Source organism: Tenrec ecaudatus, chromosome 17, assembly GCF_050624435.1.
Source record: "Tenrec ecaudatus isolate mTenEca1 chromosome 17, mTenEca1.hap1, whole genome shotgun sequence".
Classification (NCBI taxonomy): Eukaryota; Metazoa; Chordata; class Mammalia; order Afrosoricida; family Tenrecidae; genus Tenrec; species Tenrec ecaudatus.
In genome coordinates, this window is record NC_134546.1 from 1,542,783 (window position 1) to 1,564,433 (window position 21,651).

The following is a 21,651-nucleotide window of genomic DNA, read 5'->3' on the forward strand; positions in this document are numbered from 1 at the left end:
CACTGCACACGTCCCCGTCCCTGAGCCTCACGCCCCCACTGCACACGTCCCCGTTCCTGAGCCTCACACTCCCACTGTACACGTCCCCGTCCCTGAGCCTCACACCCCCACTGCACACGTCCCGTCCCTGAGCCTCACGCCCCAATGCACACGTCCCCGTCCCTGAGCCTCACACCCCCAACTGCACATGTCCCCGTCCCTGAGCCTCACACCCCCACTGCACACGTCCCCGTCCCTGAGCCTCACACCCCCACTGCACACATCCCCGTCCCTGAGCCTCACACTCCCACTGCACACGTCCCCGTCCCTGAGCCTCACACCCCCACTGCATACGTCCCCGTCCCTGAGCCTCACGCCCCCACTGCACACGTCCCCGTCCCTGAGCCTCACACCCCCACTGCACACGTCCCCGTCCCTGAGCCTCACGCCCCCACTGCACACATCCCCGTCCCTGAGCCTCACACTCCCACTGCACACGTCCCCGTCCCTGAGCCTCACACCCCCACTGCACACGTCCCCGTCCCTGAGCCTCACGCCCCCACTGCACACGTCCCCGTTCCTGAGCCTCACACTCCCACTGCACACGTCCCCGTCCCTGAGCCTCACACCCCCACTGCACACGTCCCCGTCCCTGAGCCTCACGCCCCCACTGCACACGTCCCCGTTCCTGAGCCTCACACTCCCACTGTACACGTCCCCGTCCCTGAGCCTCACACCCCCACTGCACACGTCCCGTCACTGAGCCTCACGCCCCAATGCACACGTCCCCGTCCCTGAGCCTCACACCCCCAACTGCACACGTCCCCGTCCCTGAGCCTCACACCCCCACTGCACACGTCCCGTCACTGAGCCTCACACTCCCACTGCACACGTCCCCGTCCCTGAGCCTCACACTCCCACTGCACACGTCCCGTCACTGAGCCTCACGCCCCCACTACACACGTCCCTGTCCCTGAGCCTCACACCCTCACTGCACACGTCCCCATCCCTGAGCCTCACACTCCCACTGCACACGTCCCCGTCCCTGAGCCTCACACCCCCAACTGCACACGTCCCCATCCCTGAGCCTTACACCCCCACTGCACACGTCCCGTCACTGAGCCTCACACTCCCACTGCACACGTCCCATCACTGAGCCTCACACCCCCACTGCACACGTCCCCGTCCCTGAGCCTCACACCCCCACTGCACACGTCCTGTCACTGAGCCTCACACTCCTACTGCACACGTCCCCGTCCCTGAGCCTCACACTCCCACTGCACACGTCCCGTCACTGAGCCTCACGCCCCCACTGCACACGTCCCCGTCCCTGAGCCTCACACCCCCAACTGCACATGTCCCCGTCCCTGAGCCTCACACCCCCACTGCACCCGTCCCGTCACTGAGCCTCACGCCCCCACTGCACACATCCCCATCCCTGAGCCTCACGTCCCCACTGCACACGTCCCCATCAATGAGCCTCACACTCCCACTGCACACGTCCCCGTCCCTGAGCCTCACGCCCCCACTGCACACGTCCCCATCAATGAGCCTCACACTCCCACTGCACACGTCCCCATCAATGAGCCTCACACTCCCACTGCACACGTCCCCGTCCCTGAGCCTCACGCCCCAATGCACACGTCCCCGTCCCTGAGCCTCATGCCCCCAACTGCACACGTCCCCATCAATGAGCCTCACAGCAGCCCTTGGAGCAAGTCTCACTGCCCAGCACACACTGTACAAATGTGTCAGAGGACGACCAGAACGGAGCAAGACTCCAAGCTCACCTTCTTTCCATTCCGAAATTAAAAAGACACACCATCCCTTTAAGTCTAGGAGGAGATGCGCTCTGCCCTTTGCTCCCATTTTACTTCAGGAAGCTCCTTTTCCGCTCGGTCTCCACCCGCTGGGCTGGAAGTGCACTCGTGCCCCGCCCACCATGAACTGCTGTGACTGGAGCATCTGCCCAGTGGCACAGAACTCTGAGTTCTCACTCAGATTCTTGGACCCCCTTCTGAAGCAGCGCCCTGCCTGCTGGCGCCCCATGTAAATCGATAGGCTCTTGCTCCCTCAGAACAGGCCAGACGCCCCTTTCACACAGTGGCTGAGCCTCTGCTGTGTGCATTTGCCAGTGGCCCTTCTGGAAGCACACCATTGCTGTAGGCTCGCTGCGGAGTCCTGCCTTGAAATAGCATTTTAGTTGTTTGGGTTTTTTGAACCTAAAACCAGGCGTGTGCACTGGGTATTTGGGAAGGCAGTCTAAAGGGCAGGCTACCACCCACACGCTCCTGGGTTCCTGCTGCCAGACGGAATCACCCTCGCGCAAGACATGTGGACACCATTCTGGGCCCTTATCTAGAAATGCCTGCCCTGAGTTTCACACAAACTTGTTGTATCATGGCCATTTCAAAAAGAAGAACTTATATAAAATACCGGGGGAGCAGGGGGAATCCAAATGTCAACCTAACGAGCAAACCGCAACTTGCTCCTGAAGGCTTCAAGCTCCGTTTATTTACAACTCGGTTTTACCAAGAACAGCTTGCAGAAGCAACATACGGAAAATGTTATGCAAGCTCCCCCCACTGGCCTCAGGCGGGAACTACCACAAGACGTGCTCCATTAAGTTGACTGTGTCGTCCTCAGCAGAAATTTCCGTGACTCCAGCCTGAGCCCGAAGAATGGACATGATGTCATCGGACAGCTTGCTGAAGCCGTGCTGAGAACATAGATCTGCCAATTCTTGCCATCTTTCCAGGGAGCCCAGTGGATTGTTTAGCACAAGATGTTCCACTGCATCTGAGGGGAAATACAGCGTGACTAGCAGGGCACTGGTGTGCTAAGTCAGTGACATTCACCGAGTGGCCCTGCTTTAGGAGGCAGGTTGTGTGGCTGCTGTCAGGGCCATTGAGTCGGCTCCGACCCACAGCGACCCTGTGTCCCACAGAACAAATTGCTGCCCGGCCCGCACTATCCTCACAACAGTTCCCATGTCAACTTGGCCATGATTCAACTATTAAGCATCATTTCGGGAGGTCACTATGAAACGGCACCTGATTCCCATAAATTTACGGATCTAACACGGGGAGCATGTGGTCTGGCTCAGTTCAGACGCTACCATTTCACATATCCCCCCCTCATGTCCATCTTGGTCATGCAGCAGATTCTGAAGGCTGTGAGACGAGGAATTCAGGGGGTGAGCGAGTGGATGCAGCCTTCTTTAGTCTACCAGGCACAGGGAACTATCGAATAACTGAGGTCACTTGGTTCAGGAACCATGACCCTTCAAAGCCACCTGAAAGCCCTGGTCCTGCCGACCCGTGAATTCAGGAAAGTCCCTGAATGCAAACATCATAATAATAAGGCTTCAATAATCAGTGTTTCTCTAAAGGAAGTGGATGGAGATCTCTTTTGCTAGCTTCTTATTTCCAATAGAAAAGTATTTGTGATATTATTTATAGAACTCTGATGACAAAAAGTGGTAAAAGCAATCGGTGGTCGTGAAGCAAGAAATCAGTCGTCCTAACCCACCAGCGACTCGAAGAGAAAGCGGGAGACCTGCCTCCATCCTACAGGGACAGCCCTGCAAACACAGCACACGGCAGCAGCACATGGCAACAGCAACAACGGCAACAGCACACGGCAACAGCAGCACACGGCAACAGCAACAACGGCAGCAGCACAATGCAGCAGCACACGGCAGCAGCACACGGCAGCAGCACACGGCAACAGCAACAACGGCAGCAGCACACGGCAGCAGCACACGGCAGCAGCACCCGGCAGCAGCACACGGCAGCAGCAACAACGGCAGCAGCACATGGTAGCAGCACACGGCAGCAGCACACGGCAGCAGCAACAATGGCAGCAGCACATGGCAGCAGCAACAACGGCAGCAGCACACGGCAGCAGCACACGGCAGCAGCACACGGCAGCAGCACCCGGCAGCAGCACCCGGCAGCAACAACGGCAGCAGCAACACACGGCAGCAGCAACACACGGCAGCAACAACGGCAGCAGCACATGGCAGCAGCAACAACGGCAGCAACAACGGCAGCAGCACACTGCAGCAACAACGGCAGCAGCACACAGCAACGGCAGCTTGCTTTACAAAATCAGCTGTCTGTCTATCTCTGTCTATCGTGACTCGGGAATACCTCTAGATGCAGTGGGGGAAGGGAAGGGAACCCAAGGTGTAAGACCTCACTGCACAGTTAGATTCCGAGTGACTATCAAGCCAATATGCATATATTTGGTTTAGGAATAAACACATATCATTACATCCAAATAACATTTAAAACAAATGTAAAGAGATTGTTAATTATAAGTGGCATATCTACTCTGTGTTTTAGGGTCACAGTGAGACCACATTGATTCAGTGGCAGTGAGCTTGGTTTGGGTTGTATTATACACATAGCTATCATAACTATACATCGCCTATTTAGCTGTTATATGCACCTATTACCATTTTTATATCTCCTTCAGGCTTTATAAAGTTTGTCTCTTGATTTGAATTCCATTAATACACATTTGCCAACAGGCTATTATTTATATATTAATCTTTACAGTTATTCTGTTTTGTTTTAACCAGCTTCTTTGTTTCTAACACTTTCACCCACGTACAGTTCACATGGCATACATGTCAGCAGTTCATCATGTCAGTACACATCCATGTCAGCGCTTCATCCATGTCAACGCTTCATCCATGTTAGTATTCATTCATGTCAGAAGTTCAACCATGTCAGCGCTTCACGCATGTCAACGGTTCATCCAGGTCAGTATTCATCCATGTCAGCAGTTCATCCATGTCAGTATTCACCATGTCAGCAGTCCATCCATGTCAGTATTCATCCTTGTCAGAGGTTTATCCATGTCAGCGCTTCATCCATGTCAGTTCTTCATCCATGTCAGTATTCATCAATGTCAGTATTCATACATATCAATATTTATCCATGTCAGTATTAATACATATCAGTATTTATACTTGTCAGTATTCATCCATGTCAGCAGTTCATCCAGGTCAGTATTCATCCACCTCTGCAGTTCATCCATGTCAGAGCTTCACCCATGTCAGTTCATCCATGCCAGTAGTTCGTCCATGTCAGCAGTTCATCCATGTCAGTTCATCCATGCCAGTAGTTCATCCGTGTCTGTAGTTCATCCATGCCAGTAGTTCATCCATGTCATCAGTCCATCCATGTCAGTATTCATCCATGTCAGTATTCATCCATGTCAGCGCTTCATCCATGTCAGCGCTTCATCCATGTCAGCGCTTCATCCATGTCAGTATTCACCATGTCAGCAGTCCATCCATGTCAGTATTCATCAATGTCAGTATTAATACATATCAGTATTTATACTTGTCAGTATTCATCCATGTCAGCAGTTCATCCAGGTCAGTATTCATCCACGTCTGCAGTTCATCCATGTCAGCACTTCATCCATGCCAGCAGTTCATCCATGTCTGCAGTAGTTCATCCATGTCAGCAGTTCATCCATGTCAGCGCTTCATCCATGTCAGCAGTTCATCCAGGTCAGCAGTTCATCCAGGTCAGCAGTTCATCCAGGTCAGTATTCATCCACGTCTGCAGTTCATCCACGTCTGCAGTTCATCCGCGCCAGCACTTCGTCCGCGCCAGCACTTCGTCCGCGCCAGCGGTCCGTCCGCGTCAGCGGTCGGTCCACGTCAGCAGTCCATCACACTCAGAGCAGCTGTGCGGCCATCACTATGGCCGTTAGTTCCAGGACGTTTCTTCTTCCTTGTCCTCGTGGTTGTGAGCTCCCCGTTTCCCACCTGCATCCCCTGTAAGGTCCCTTTGAATCTATTGGTTCAGTTGTTGTCTCTATAGGGTTTCCTAATCTGGGTTTCACATACAGAAAATCAAGGCAGAATACAAATAAATGGCCCCAAAACAATGAAATAAGGAAACCTTAATTGATAACAAGCAGAAAATATTAAAAACTGGCAATCAGACGTTGGACAAGAGGGAGATCAAAGACGAGCTGTCACATTTTGGCCTCACTGCCACTGCAGTCATCTGCCCCACGTGTAGTCCCCTACATACCCTGTTCCTAGATTGTATCTTAGATAACATTACACAACTGCCATTTCTTCCGTAACTTTTTGCTTTACTTACCTTTCCCACCTCTATTTAGTTCTTGAAGTAACTTGATACCAACTTTTTTCATATCTGCAGAGAACAGATGAAGTATGGCAAGATCCAGAGATAAATACGGTGGTTTCCCATTCCATTCTTTCGTGAGACTTAGAATGACATCAATTTGAGGACATAAACGAATGAGCTGCAACAGGTCATCTGAAACAAACAGGTCATAGAAACTGAAACCTCAACAGCCTACTGGGAACCAGATCATGCCTGTCCTTCGGGATCAGCCCTCCCTACCCAATCTTTCCACGCCCCCCATGACTAACTCCAACCTAAACTCGCAGTGCGGTGCCCAACAACAGCAACAAGACATGCCAACTACAGCCAAATGAAAACCACCCGTCACAGAGCCGCAGCGACCACCACCCACACCCACACAACCTCCACCCAAGGATAAGCCTAAAAAGAGTGGCAACAGGAACGCTGAACTCTGATCTTTGAAATTTCGGTTTCTGCCTCTGGAAAATGCCAGAATTGTGGGTCATGGCTAGAGTTCCCTGTAATACTACAGTGTGTTTATTTATAACGTGTTGCTCATCTCTGAGTCAACTTCTAGGGAGCATACTGTCTGTGTTTCTGTGCATTGCATCAGAAAGAGGCCTGCTGATGCTGTTTTAAATATCACAGATTGAGAAGCTCCAAAAAAGAGTCTACAAGGCCATTAGCTAGTTCAGTCATCTCTAAGTAGAGCCACATGAAGTGGTAACACTTGACCATTTGTGGGCTGCAAAAAGAGCTTTCTTATGGTTCAATCTACTCCTTCACCACTGAATCATTTAAAGCTATATTTATGACTTAAACGAGAGTAAGTAAAAAGTATTACCTCAAAATTATAGACACATGTATTAAACAAAAATACCCATGAAATTATCATTTATCAACTTAGCTTCCAATCTAACCACTTCTGACAGCATTGTTTCCATCTCTAACCTTCCTTGAAGAATTCTAAGCTCTTTGCTTCACACCATGTGTGGTAGTTACATAATCTGTTGTCAATTAGAGGCTTAAGAGTGAAGGGATGTGGTTTAGCCTGTCAATCAAGTCACAGCTTGATTACCTCATTTGGAGGTGCTAAGGAAATAAATAGCGTGCTGGAGGCGGGACACATGTTCACTCCCTCTCAGGCATACTTGCTGATGAGACACATGGCTACACTAGCGCCCTAGAGCTGACAGAGCCACATGGAGACCCTGCCAGCACTGAGATACCTCCACCGCCACTGGATCCACAAGACTTTCCACCCACTGGCCTGTGATTTCCTGTATTGGGTGTCATTGCATGTGTTTCATGTATCTTAAGAAGAATTTATAGATTAGTATTGGACATAAGGGCTAAAATCGGACTTATAAACTTGATCTGGACTGGGCTGGAATGTTTTCTCGATGTACAACTGCTCTTGTACATAAAGCTCCCTCATACACATGAGTGTCTATGAATTCATTTATCTAGTCTAATATACCATGTCAAAACAGCATCCTCAAAGGACTCCGATTATGTTCCTTGTCAATGTTCTTTGAGTTTAGAAAACAAAAAGAAATCTAATAGAAAAGATGAGGGCTATAGGATGGATAAGGTTTCCCAAGAAAATTCTCACAGGGGGTCCTTGGTGCCCTCAAGGAACAAGGAGGTGCACTGTCATGTTTGAAAACAACTTCTCAGTTCAACTTTCCTGACTTCCAATTTTCTGAAAACTCCTTCATAATGAGTCACCACGATCATCCAGTGTCTTTCAAGAAAACCTGTCAAGATTGTTGTGGTTAGATGCCATGGAGCCAGTTCTGATTCATGGCGACTCTGTGAACAACAGAACCAAACACTGGCGTGGCCCCTCGCCATGCTCACAGCTGTCCTATGTTTGAGTCCGCTGTTGCAGTTAGTGTGTCAATCCATGGTGTCGAGGGCTTTCCTGTTTCACTGCTTCTCTGCTTTACCAAGCATGATGTCCTTCTCCAGGGACCCGTCTCTCCTGACCACGTGGACAAAGTACGTGAGACAAAGTCTAGCCATCCTTGCCTCTAAGGAACATTCTGACTGTACTTCCGTACTTCTTCCAAGACAGACGTGTTTGTTCTTTTGGCAGTCTGCGATACTTTCAATATTCTGCGCCAACACCATAATTCAAACACATTGATTCTCTTCCATCCTTCCTTAATCGATCCCCAAGGTTCACATAGAGAGGAAGCAATTGAATAGCCAATGGCCTGGGTCAGGCATACTTTAGTCCTCCAAGTGATATTGTTGCTTTTCAACAGAAAGAGGTCTGGTTCAGCAGATCTACCCAATGCAATGTGTCATTTGAGCTCGACTGCTGCTTCCATAAGTGTTGATTGTGGATCCAAACTAGACGAAATCCTTGTCAACTTCAATTTTCTCTCCTTTTCATGTTAACTATTGGTCCAGGTGTGAGGATTTTGGTCTTCTTTACATTACGCTGTAGTGCATACTGAAGCCTGCAGTCCTTGATCTTTGTCAGCAAATGTGTCAAGTCCTCCTCACTTCCAGCAACAAGGCTGCGTCATCTGCATGTCACAGTTGTTAATAAGCCTTCCTCCTGACCCTGACGCCACTCACTTCTTCGTAGCGTCCAGCTTCTCTGACCATTCGCTCACAATCACTTGTCTGACAGCTTGTGGTGGTTGTGTGTTGCTGTGATGCTTGTGTTAGTCCGGGTAGACTAGAGAAACAAATCTATGGACACACATATGTGTATAAGAAAGAGCTTTATATACAAGAGGAATTGAACATTGAGAAAACATCCCAGCCCTGTCCAGGTCAAGTCCATAAGTCCGATATTAGCCCATATGTTTGACATCAATCTATAAAGTCCTCTTCAGACTCACGAAACACATGCAATGATGCCAAATGCTGGAAGATCACAGGCCAGTGGGTGAAAAGTCTTGTAGCCCCAGTGGCGTTGTAAGCATCTCAGCACTGGCAGGGGTCTCCATGTGGCTTCTCCAGGTCCAGGGTTCTGACTGCATCAGGGTAGGTCCATGTGGCTTCTCTTCAGTGATGTCTCACAGGGAGTGAGCAGAGTCTCCCCAAAGGAGTGAGTAGAGAGAGAGAAGTGTCTTCTGCCTCCAAGGAGGAACTAATACAGGAATTCCCAGAATCCTCAGGGGAAGGCCATGCTCACACAGAGGCCTCATTGGCTATGACAGACTAGACTCCACCCATTCACTCTTAGTCCTCCCAAGTGCCAAACTGACACCCGGTTATGTACTACCACAGTCACTCAAAGTGAACAGATTGCAGCAGAATTTCCAGACTAAGAACCGATGATGAAGAAAACCCAGCAGTCTACTTCAGAGGACCTAGTGGCTGAAAATTTTATGCATACCATGGACACACTATCAGGTAATACTCAGGGCCTCTCAAGTTCAAGTGTTTTTAAAAAATCTTTTATGTAGCATATTACAATGTACCCATTAATTATCTTTAAAACTTCTTATGTCCTAGACTGTCCAGTTTACTAAATATTTATGCACTGAAGAAAAACTATTATCTGAATGTCCAACCTGAAAGTCAATTGCTTACAGCTGTTTCCATTTGAACTTGTGAGTGAAATGACCGCTTATCATATAGATAGGAAGACAGATAGACAGATGGATGCCTGGTGGTGTGGTGGTGAAGCATTTGGCTGCTCACCAAAAGGTTGGCAGTTTGAACACAGCAGCTGCTCCATTGCCTGCTATTATAAGTGACCTTAAATTAAAACCCATAATCAAATGTATGCAAATACGTAGCATTTTGACTTCTGTGGGGTTTTTGTTGGTTTGTTGTTTTTTTATAAGCCATTTTATTGGGGGGTCTTACAGCTCTTATAACCCGTATACCAATTGTATCAAGCACATGTGTGCATATGTTGCTGCCATCCTTTCAAAGCATTTCTTTCTCTGGGAGCCCTGGAGCGGCTTTGGGTCTCACTTACTGGTGGTAAGCTCCTTGGACTGATGTATGTACTCCATGGCCTCGTGAATCTGACCGAGTTTACACAGGCAGAGAAGATTTTTTTGGTGCAGGCCACATCCAATGTAGATCATTTGAGCTAAAGCCACACATTTGGCCTTGTTGTATGGGTCCTGCTCCCCATAATCAAAAATCACGTCCCCGACTTCCTCAGTAAGAAGCAGCCTAGAGAAAGCACATCAGCGTCCGTGAGCAAGTGGACGAGGCTCTGAGCACGCACAGTCTCAACGCGGTCAGGACCTGGGCTTCCTCGGCCTGCAAGGACTCCAGAGCGTTAAGCAACTGATCAGCATATCTGTGACTTACCAACAAGGACATCACACCATCAGAGTGTGTAGATATTCTGGTGACACTGAGCATACGTTTTTAAAAAAACGACAAAGAAGATTGAAACTGCTCTGAAAAGACGGTGGGATTGAAAGTTCAAGGAAAACAAACATCTCTCATATTGGTGTTCTCAGCATTTATCTTGGTTCTAAACCAGAGACCTTATTTAGTGTTGGTTAAAGATGACAACTGATTTCAGAATTAGTGAGGAATCTTGCAAGCTCTTGAACTAAAAGAGAAATAATGAAAGTGTGACATCACTGCTAGTTTTTCAATTTGCCAGAGACTTATAAGAAGCAACAGGAAATATATGTGATCAACATCTTTAGTAAATATGGAAATGCAAATTAAAAATCACAATGAGATACCACTAAACCCCTAATAAAATGTCCAAAATTAAAAAGAAAGATCACACTATTGTTGCGCAGGACAGTAAGAAACCATAACTTCAAACACTGTTGGTAAAACTGTACCTTTATACATCGTTACTTTCCTTGGGAAACCTTTGTGGTAGTTTTTCTAAAAAGTGACACATATCTATCAGATGGTGCAGCCTTACATTCCTGCGTATTTACCCAAGATAGGTAGAAGCATTTGTCTATGCAAACAAAAGGAGGGAAGCAACAGGAAAGGGAAAATCATCCGAACAGAGGGGTTCTTTTAAAGCGTTCAACTGGAAAAATACTAATCATAACAATAAAGTAGTTGAGTAGCTTTCACCGGTCTTACTATTTTGATGCACCGCTCTCTAATGCACAGACAACTCCTATGGACCATCGGCCCGGTCTAGCCCAGTGACTTCACCTAGAAACTAGCAGCAAAAGCCAAGATAACAGTTGGACATTATTAAAGGTCTCACTTCTAATAATTGATTATATAAAAATTATGCCCTGGCTGTATGTTTCATTAGTAGCCACAGAAAAGTGGGAGTGGTGTAACACTGGCGTCTGTGCACATGCAACGAAACGCTGATACAGGTAAAATGAAATCCTGAAACCCCTACAAAATGTCTCCGTACGGAAATCTTCTACCAAGGAAAATAATGTCCTATGGGTTTGTTGGGTGGGCCACAGAGAAACGGGTCCACAATGAGAAGGAAGCTTCTATGCAGATCTCAATTACTTAGTAAGCAATTCTCTGACATGTACGCATTAAAAAATTAAATCATCAGGTATGAGTTAATCTAATTTAGACTACACACAAAAAAAGAACACATAAATAAAAGACAAAATACGAAGAGCTGTCAGAGATACTAAAATTGGCATGTTACTGCAGTATTGACATCTTTTTAAAAAGGAAAACACTCTCATCAAGTCACTTCTGGCTCACACCGCCTGCTGGGTAGCTCAGAAGGCTCCGCAGAGGTTCTAAAGCCACAATCTTTTAAAGGAGCCAAAAGTCGCATCCCTCTCCCCTGAGGCAGCTGGCGGTTCACACTGGTGGCCTTGAGGTGAGCAGTCCAGTGGGTAAGCGGCAACACCAGGGCTCCTTTTGCCACCATTACACAGACAAAGATGATTTCCTTTCAAATAGCAATGTTCGGTAGCTAGATCGGGGACAAGAGGCAGGGGGTGTCCCTCCCTCCCATGCCTGCGAAGGCTCCCTAGAGGGGGTTGGAAGGGAATCAGGTGACCACTTAACACCAATGAAGATCCCTGGACTGACATGCTCCAATTCAGACCCCAAGCCAGATGGGTGGTTTACCTGGGTGGCCCAAATGAGGTCCAGCACATCACCCAGGTGGGCTTAATTCAGCCAATGGAGTCAACCAATACCTTCAACCACGCCTCTCCAGCCAGAGGTTCGAAATACCGTGGCGGTGGGAAGGCCGTTCTCTTTTTACCCTGCTCCTGCACCCACTCATACGGTGCCACGCCCTCTCTGGCCTCAGTGCTGCACGTGAGGGTGTGCTGCTCCTCGAGGTTGCCCGGGTCCAGTTGTGGATGCCGCTCGGCTACTGCGTGATTCAGCACGCTCCCTGAAATAGCGTGTACTCTTTTGAGACTGTAAGACGTGGGACTTCTCTTGTCCTTCATAGAAAACTCACTGGGGCTCAGTAGACAGCATATGTCTAGAAGAGTGGAGGCAGCATATGTGCACACATGCCTGATGCAACTCATGTATGGATGGTGACAAGAGTCCCCAATAAAATGATCTTTAAAAAGAAACTCACTTGAATTACAAATGGGCTTCAGTGTGAATTCTTTCTCATGCAAGCCAAGAGCCAATGTCTCACCCACTTGAGAAACCTCACATTGTGTTGCCGTGTGACTCAGACACAGAGTTTACGGGATTCAACCCAGCCTTTGGAAGCTGTTGGTACCTGAGAGCCAACTCAGCAGCAGCCCACCGTGGGACCACATGTAACGTATGGCAGGAGCCTCTTACCCTGTCCCGTGTGCCAGCATTCCTACCCTCCTATGCGCTTCCTGCTTCTATGTTGCGCTGCCTGGTGTCTGCCGTTCTGCTCCTCCGGTGCAATCCTTGTCTCCCATGCCTCCCAGCCTCGCTTCCTGTGGTGAGGTGGAAAACTGCAGCCTGCAGTTTGGGGGGAGTCCAGTCCCCACAGTCCTTTGCTTTTCAGTGGTCTGCTCCGTGGTCCTGCCAGCAAAACTGCCACGCGTGGGCAAGTGCACGTGTGCACACATAAAACCCTGTTGGTCTCGGCAGGATTCTGGTTCCCCTTGCTTGCTCCCTGCTGATCCCCAACCCTGCCACATGCTGTGGCCGCCACTTTTCTTGCAGAGCAGCCAAACACGTGGGCCTCCACTGACCCTGAACAAGATGGCACCACCCAGTGTCTGCTGCCATCTTGTTGCCAGGCAACTGAGCACGTGGACTTCTGATCTCTGCAAGATGTCACGTATCCAACCATGGTGGGGGGGAGGGGTGATGGACAGACTTAGTGGCTAGCCCTGCCCAGTTCCCATGGATGCCCTTCCTCACCCTTGTTTTCTCTTGTTTACGAAAAAGCAGCTTAGTCCTGGTGTTCTGCTTTGGCTTTAAGCTCGTGTGTTGTTTCGGTTTTCCTTTGCCAAGCCTCGGTAAAAGGAAGCCAGGCCACTGAGTAACGGCTAACCTTGCTGTCAGGAAGGCTTTTCAGCACCACTGCCTCCGGGCCATGCAGGTTCCTGGTATGTGTCCAGCCAAGGATCCCAATTTCCTTCGAATGTACCCTGAGCCTAGGGACCGGTCTCACCTCCTCTTCAAAGGCTGCAGAAAGGCCATCATGCAGCGGTTGCCTTTGAAAACTACTGGAAGGCCACTCCCACCAGCGGTCACGTCGTCAGAGATTCCAGTGAATTACTCCTGCCAGGAATGCCCTCCGTCAGCCCTGCACGGTCATCCAAGCCAGTGGCCCACCAATCCCTCGCTTGTGGTTGAGAAGTCGGTCGGGGCCCAGTCTGCTGGCGGAGACTAGGCCCCCCGACCCCTTCCTCGAGCAGGGCACTGTGGAGTCTCAGGTCTCACAGAGCATAGATGTGGCTCATGCTGGGACCCCAGTGAGGACCCTGGGGCACCACGCCCTCATGCCTTCACTGCTGATTTTGTGTTCGATATGGGGATTAGAGGATCAGTGCGGAAAGGAAGCTCATCCTTTGCATTGCATCCTGTCTAACTGGGATAGATTTAACCCGCAGACGATGGAGGAACAGAAGTTAATCTCATTCTGCAACACCATCTGGCCTCAGTATATTCTAAGTGATGGGGAATCCTGGCCAAAGAATGGCACACCTTCCCTTCCGACCCTGATTCAGCTAGAACGTTTCTGCAAAGGGATGAGAAAGTGGGAGGAGTTCCCTTATGTCAAAGCTTTTTCCTCTTGAGAAGCAGTAAAGACCTCATTCCAAATGTACCAAGGACTTCTAAGGACCGCCCAGCCACACCACCCTCGGTCCCTGAACATGTAGATGCTGGGAAAACAGGTAGCCTGTCAAAGTCCTACCCTTAATAGAGGCAGCTGGGGAGTTGGGTCCCCAGGCCATTCACAAGCCTTTCACCCTAACTGAACTCAGGAGGATTAAGTGTGACCTTGGTAGTTACTCAGACAGCCCCGGGCAGCACAGAGAGACCTTCCAGCACCTCACCGTGGCCCATGACTTGACTTGGGAGGATGCAATGGTCATACCGGGGCAGATTATGACCGACTTTGAGGCAGAGCGAGTGCTGAAGGGAGCGAAGATGTTTGCGGAAGGTTTACATGTGATGAATGGTAAGTATCCAATAGGAGAACCAGCCTTGTCCTCTACTGACCCCTCCTGGGATTATAATGATCCCCAGCGCAGGCGGGCACGGGAACATTTTCTGGTGTGTATCAGAAGTGGACTAAGGTCAGGGTGGAAAAAGGCCACCAATTACGCCAAAGTGACAGCTAGTCACCAGGGCCCTAATGAAAGCCCTGCAAGTGTCTTAGAGCAGCTGAACGAAGCCCCGAGGGATCACACCACTGCAGACAGAGACTCGGGAAGGGCAAGTCCTACTCAGGGACAGCTTTCTCACACAGGCCACACCAGGCATTCGGAAAAGCTCCAGGAGTTAGTGCAGCAGCCTGAAGGAGTTACCCTTGAAGAGATGGTCCCTAGTGCTAACGCCACCTTTACACTCGGGACAGGAAGGGGAAGTGCAGCTCAGGAGGAGAGAAGAACGAATATGAAGCATGCGCAGGTACTGGCCACCGTTGCCAACCACCACCCATCGACTGCCTCCCAGGTTTCCAAGACCCCTGAATAAGGCACTAGGCGCCATGTGTGTCCGCGCCTGGGCCACTGGGTGAGGGATTGCCCTAACAGAATACCTGCTCCAGGGCCATGCTGCCACTGCCAGCAAACTGGCCACTGGCCAGCACTCGGTCCTACAGGCGACAAGCAGGAGGGGAAGCACCTGCAGGCTGGTGTGCAGCTGCTAACTAAGGACTGAAACAGCCCAGCCTGAAGGGCCAGGCAGCAAAAGAGAGCCATGGCTAGTCTGCAGCCGCAGGTGAACATCAACGTGGCAGCTATGTCAGTAGATTTCCTCCTAGGTGCTGGGGCCAGCTACATACACTGTCCTTACCTCCTTCCCTGGAACCCTGGCACCCGCACTTGCACCGTCCTGGGAGTGTCAGGAAAACTGTAGTCAAACACTTTACTGAACCCTTAAGGTGCCTCTGGGGCCACTTTACTTCTCTCGGAGCTTCCTGGTAGTCCCTGAGTGTCCAGCCACTCTTCTAGGCTGAGATAGATTATTTAAGCTACCTAGCTACATAGTCACAGGGTTTCACCCTAGTCCCACTTCAGCTTCCCAAATGGTCCTTACTGCAGGGGAGCTGCAAAGCCCACACAGCAACAGTGGGAAAGTGCTATAAATCCTGAAGTCTGTGACACGGGAGTCCACAGCAGAGCTAAACATGCAACCCTGTAAAAATTTTCCTTAAAACCTCCACCCAGTTTTCCCACCAGCGGCAGTACTCTTTGAAACCTGAAGCCATCAAAGGATTACAACCCCTTATTAATAAATTCCTCCGGCATGGACTTTTGGTCCCTGTTAACTCCCCTGTGTCACCCCAATATTACCAATCAAAAAGAATGACAGGTCTTATCAGCCAGTTCAAAACCTCAGGAAAATAAATGAAGCAGTGATCCCACTGCACCCAGTAGTACCAAACCGCTATACACTCCTAGGGGAAATTCCTAGCTCCACACAGTGGGACAACGTCCTAAACTTAAAGGATGACTTTTTCTGCATGCCGCTTGTATTGGACAGGGTTCTCTAGAGAGACAAACCAGATTGCTAGTAATTATATATAAATATATTTATAAAGATAGATATATAATTCAAGAAATGAACCGCTAAATTATATAGAGATAGATAATACAAGAAATTAATAGTTAAATTATATAGCAGTGAGACACTAGCAGTCCTTTAAGGTTTGAGAGCTGCCAGTTGCCAGTCCCCTCTCTAGAGAGAGCTGGGCTATATATCCCCAGGCAGCAAACAGCAAGGCAGGTCCCCAACTGTCATCAACTGTTGGTCCCCAGCTCCAGAGATGAACATTCCAATCGTGTGGGCTTAAAGGGACCTCAACTTACAGCGACACAGTCCACAGGCTAGGCATCCCACAGGTAGTGTACCCCTTTAAACTGAGGCACAGAACAAGCAAGGTGAGGCTCACCGAGCCATTTATCCCTCTGCCCTTCAGTTAATCCTACTTGTGTTTATCGGCCAGGCTGGCACAATAAACTATAGTAATCCACCCCTTGCCAGCCTGGCACCTGTACACAATTCTTTACCCATACATACTTATATAATTTCCAGATATTAATGAAATCACACTTATACTTATCATCAATCATCTATCATACATATAAATGAAAACACACTGAGTCAAATTATATCTGATATAACATACTTGAACAAAGGAAATATATGCAATAATCACATACAAAGAAAATACATTGACACTGCTGGACCCACAGAGCCAGTTCCTTTTTGCTTTTGAGTGGAAATTAGAACAGGGGCAGTCACACCAATTTTCCTGGACTGTGTTGCCAATGGCCTTCCAAGATAGCCCCCATTTGTTTGGACAAGCCCTAAACCGGACCTAGCTGGTCTTACTCTAGAAGGGGCACCGTCCTACAGTATGTAGACGACCTCCTCATCTGCTCCGCCACTCGGGAACAGTCCATCGTTCACACAGTACAAGTCTAGACTTCTTAGCAGAAAGAGACTACAGAGTCTCCAGGGCCAAGGCCCAGCTAGTGCAACAGGACTAGTCTTATCAAAAGGAAAGAAAGGGCTCTCCTTAGAATGAGCAAGGGCAATTGTGGAGCTGCCTGAGCCAGAAACAGAGACAGCTAAGAGTGATGTGGAATCTGGATTCCCAACTACGGACTCCTAGCCAAACCCCTATATGAGAGCCTGAAAGGGAAAGTGACTTTGAACCACACCTGTGGGGCACAGAGCAAAGGGATGCAGTGGACCAATTAAGGCTCTTCTGCTCCAAGCTCCAGCACTGGATCTCCCAGACTCTATGAAAAAGTTTTCTTGTATGCTCATGAGAGAAGGGGGGCAGCTCTGGGATTACTAATCCAGAAGCTAGGACCCCAGCCTCAGCCAGTGGCATATTTATCAAAGAGGTTAGATCTTACTTCAGCCAGCTGGCCATCTTGTCTACGAGCAGTAGCTGCCATGGCCCTCAGCCTAAGAAGCAGTGAACATCACCACAGAAGGAACTTCAGAGGTCCTGACTAACCATAGCTCCTCCGAAGCGCTACAAGCCAAAGGACGTTAGAGGTCCTGACTAACCATAGCTCCTCCGAAGCGCTACAAGCCAAAGGACGTTGGAGGTCCTGACTGACCATAGCTCCTCCGAAGCGCTACAAGCCAAAGGACGTTAGAGGTCCTGACTAACCATAGCTCCTCCAAAGCGCTACAAGCCAAAGGCTATAACTGGCTTTCTGATAGCTGCCTATTAAAGTTCCAAATCCTCTCTTTTTAAAATTTAAAAAAATATTTTTCCAAATTCTTCTTATAGAGAACCCTGAGGTCACCGTCCAGACCCATAGCATCCTCAGTCCAACCACGTTACTCCCTGACCCTAGCCCCCTCCACTCCTGCCTTAGCTACTGTCTACTAATAGCTTGCCTCAGTGAGCCAGACCTAAAAGAGCATCCGCTTGCTGTGGCAGCTTTGTGACTGATGGAGTGTACAGGGTCGGCTATGCCACTGTTCCCTGGGTCACATCATTGAAGCCCATCCCCTGCCCCTGGGAGCTGCAGCCCAGCTGGCTAAACCCATGCCGTGCCACAGCGCCTCGAGCTAGCAGAGGGAACGAAAGTAATGCTGTATACTGATTCTAGATGTGGGTTTTCAGTTCTCCACTCCCACTCCTCAATCTGGCAGGGAAGAGGATATCTTCTCACCCAGGGAAGGCTCATTAAGTACAGGGGCCAGATCAGGACACTCTTAGAGGCTGTCCAAAACCCTGAGGAAGTGGCAGCAGTGCACTGCAGAGGGAACCAGAAGGGCGACTCAGAAGTCGCCATGGGCAACTGAGCAGCTGACAGGGCAGGCAGACAGGCAGCCTTGAGCACAACCTCCCTAGCCTCCATAAATCCCCTAATTCCCCAAAACAAGCTTCCTCTACCAGATTTCTCTCCAGAAGACACGGAGCAGGCCAAGACTTAAGAATTCTGCTTGCAACCTGATGGATGGTGGGAGAAAGCAACAAGCTCCTACTGCTACAAAGGTTACAGTGGAAAGTCACGAAAGCTGTCCACCCCACCACCTATCTTAGCTATAAACCCTCTTTGACCCTGCTCCCTCAGCAGTTCTGTGGGGCCAACTTATTCTCAACTCTCAGGTCAGTAACGTCTCACTGTCCCACCTGCCAAACCAGCAGTCCCCAAAGGGCACTTAGAAATCAACTTGCTCAGCCTGTCCAGCGCAAAGGATCCTACCCTGGGAAAGACTGGCAGATCAATTTTACCCAGGTTCCAGCCATCCAAGGACTCAAGTATCTTCTAGTGTTCATAGACTCCTTTAGCAGGTGGATTGAAGCATGTCCCACGCCCACTGAGAAGGCTCACCAAGTGGTTAAGATTCCTTTAGGAAGTAATTCTTCGATTTGGGCTTCCTAAATCACTGCAGAGTGATAACGGGTCTGCCCTCATCTCCCAGATCTCTCAGGCAGTCTCCCAACACTTGGGAATAACCTATCGTCTCCACTGTGCCAGGAGACCATAGTCCTCAGGGAAGTAATGAGAATTAATCAACACTTAAAGCTAACCCTCAGCAGACTGACACAAGAAAATCAGATGATCTGAAAAGATGCACATCCAATAGCTCTGCTATGTCTCCGAATCGCCCCAGGGCAAGCTACGTGTTTGAGCCCCTATTGAAGTGTATAGGGGTGACCTTTCCTTGCAACTGAGCCAGCCATAGGTGCTGACAGCTTTAATACGACAATATGCCACAGAGTAGCCCAAAGTCAGGAGGCATTCCATCAGCATGGGCTCATCCAGGCTCAAGGGGAGGATGCCTGCCTGGAGACCGAGTTCTGATAAAAACATGGAAGGACAGGTTCCCCAATTCCAAGCTCCAGCCAGTCTGGAAGGGTCCCTTCCCAGGAATTCTCTCTACCCCCACTGCTGTTGTTAAAGTCCCAGGGCAAAGTGCTTGGATCCTCCATTCATGGGTGAAACCATGGAAGCCGTTGCAACCAGGCCCGAGGAGCAGAGCAAACAAAGTCTTCCTGTGAGCCGTTGGACATGCTCAAGATGGTATTTCACCACCACCCCGAGACAGCTAAGTGCTCCACAGAAAACCTTACTTCAGACCCACTACAGTCTTTAAGCCAGGAAATGCTTTCACACTACGCTTGCCAGTCCTCAGCTTTCTTTTCTAAACTTCCAGTGACACAAACCACACTTCCAAGGACACTGCTACCTCACAGCTTTGTCCCTGCCTGACCTAAACGGTTCACCTGTTTGGTTTCTTCCACAATTCGTCAGGTGTGTTGATGTTTACACGTGCTCCCGGCCTGTCTGGCCCGGTATTGCTTTTTCCCTCCCAGTAGTGTGATGCTGGCCCACCTCGGTCTGGCTTTATTGCTCAGTCCCCATCCCCCATAAAGGGGTCAGGGGTGGTCTAAGGATCTGCCGGACTCAGTACCCTGGGCTCGTTGTGTGGCTCCTCGTTACTCTATGCATGCTGAGTAAACACCTTCTAATTGGTCAACTGCAGTCAGGACTGGAAATAGTGCTCAAATAAAGTACTGATGAAAACCTCTTTAAAAACTTTAAAGCAGAATTTTTTTAACCTAAACCCCAAAAGCCATTGCCATCAGAGTTCATTCCAATTCACAGGGACCCAAAAAGAGAGTTTTCAAAGCTGTTCATTTTCACAGAAGCAGACAGCCACATCTTTTTCTGTCCAAGTGGATGAGGTGTTCCCACTGTCAACCTTATAGTTAGCAGCCAGGCACTATGGTCCCAGGGCCCAGGGCTCTGTTTCTTTGTTAACTAAATATTAAAATTAGGCCAAAAGCTTAATTTTGCTTACCTTTCCTGGGTGACCCAGTGTATAACCAAATCTAACCGTTTTTCCGATAATCCACACTTGACGCCCTCCAGGGTCAGAAGCGCATCCACAGGACGCTTATACGCTTGGCTTGTGTTAAAGAGCGCCTCAAAAAACAACAGCAGTGGAAGAGGCTGTCCTTTAATTCTTCCAACAGCTGTAGAAGAAGAAATGCTTTGAGTTGCACATGTTATGTAGCTGGCTTTTTATTCCGCTGTCTTCACTTTTCTGTCTACAAACCCATGTCCCATGTGTTTAAAGGGCCAAAATGTTCTCTGGAGGCAGTAGCAGCCATGCACACTGTTTTGGACAATTTTCAGATACTAGAAGATTCTACCTAAATGGTTAACAACTGTGGAAATACTGTCTTGAGTCCAGTGCCCTCATGCTAGTCTCCACGACATCCTTTCTTTCCCTCAGGGATGAGCACGAGGTTCTCTGGTTATGTAAGAGGGAAGTGTGGGGGGAGAGGCAGTGTGACCTGGACTCAGCATCTCACTGCCACATGGCACCCCCAGCCCCACCCCGTCTACCCACAGGTCAAAGGGCGGCGCCTCATCAGCAACCCATCTTTGTCATCACCAGTCAAGTCCAGCAAGGTTGACACTTCTCCCTTGCAGCTAAGGATCTTTCCACATCATTGGTTTCTGGTAAAGGGATAGGCGCTGCTTGTCTGGCTCAGGTTCAGACGACACACTTTTCTCCTCTGCCGTCAGAATTACACAGACCCGAAGGATAGCTGAAAACGTGGACCGAGTCTTAGGAAAGCCCCAGCATCCCGGGAGGGGCAGAGGTATTTCAGGTCTTCTCGAACAATTTAATCCCTCAATACGCTGGTTCCTGACTGTTCTGGTAAAACAGTTTTACAATACTAAACCCAAAAGGTACAGTTTTATTTTTAATCCACATATATACACACAAAACATAGTTGGGGTCTGAACCTCAATCTTGCGTGTCTGCCTACTATGCATCAGAGCAAACCCAGAGGCACCTAACACAACACAATAGCAACGAGTACAACAATGAAGAAAATGCTCTAAAACTGCTGGGAGTGGTAACTGTACAACTCTTCTTGATGTGACTGAACTACTGAATTGCATGATGTGTGAATTACAATTCAATAAAACTTTTTAAAGGGAAGGGCAAGATGGGA

General features: G+C 49.1%; 1 protein-coding gene across 1 annotated transcript in view; it reads right to left on the bottom strand.

Annotated features, from left to right (window-relative positions):
• Window positions 1–2,408: 2,408 nt before the first annotated feature.
• The window catches only part of CLHC1 (clathrin heavy chain linker domain containing 1), a 53,606-nt gene continuing 34,363 nt past the window's right edge, over window positions 2,409–21,651 (bottom strand). The window contains exons 9-12 of the mRNA XM_075535500.1: window positions 20,481–20,655; window positions 10,075–10,277; window positions 6,114–6,293; window positions 2,409–2,778 (exon numbers count right to left, since the gene is read on the bottom strand). Of these exons, the coding sequence (XP_075391615.1) occupies window positions 2,582–2,778; window positions 6,114–6,293; window positions 10,075–10,277; window positions 20,481–20,655 (755 nt within the window). The 3' untranslated portion in view covers window positions 2,409–2,581. The remainder of the gene's footprint in view (window positions 2,779–6,113; window positions 6,294–10,074; window positions 10,278–20,480; window positions 20,656–21,651) is intronic.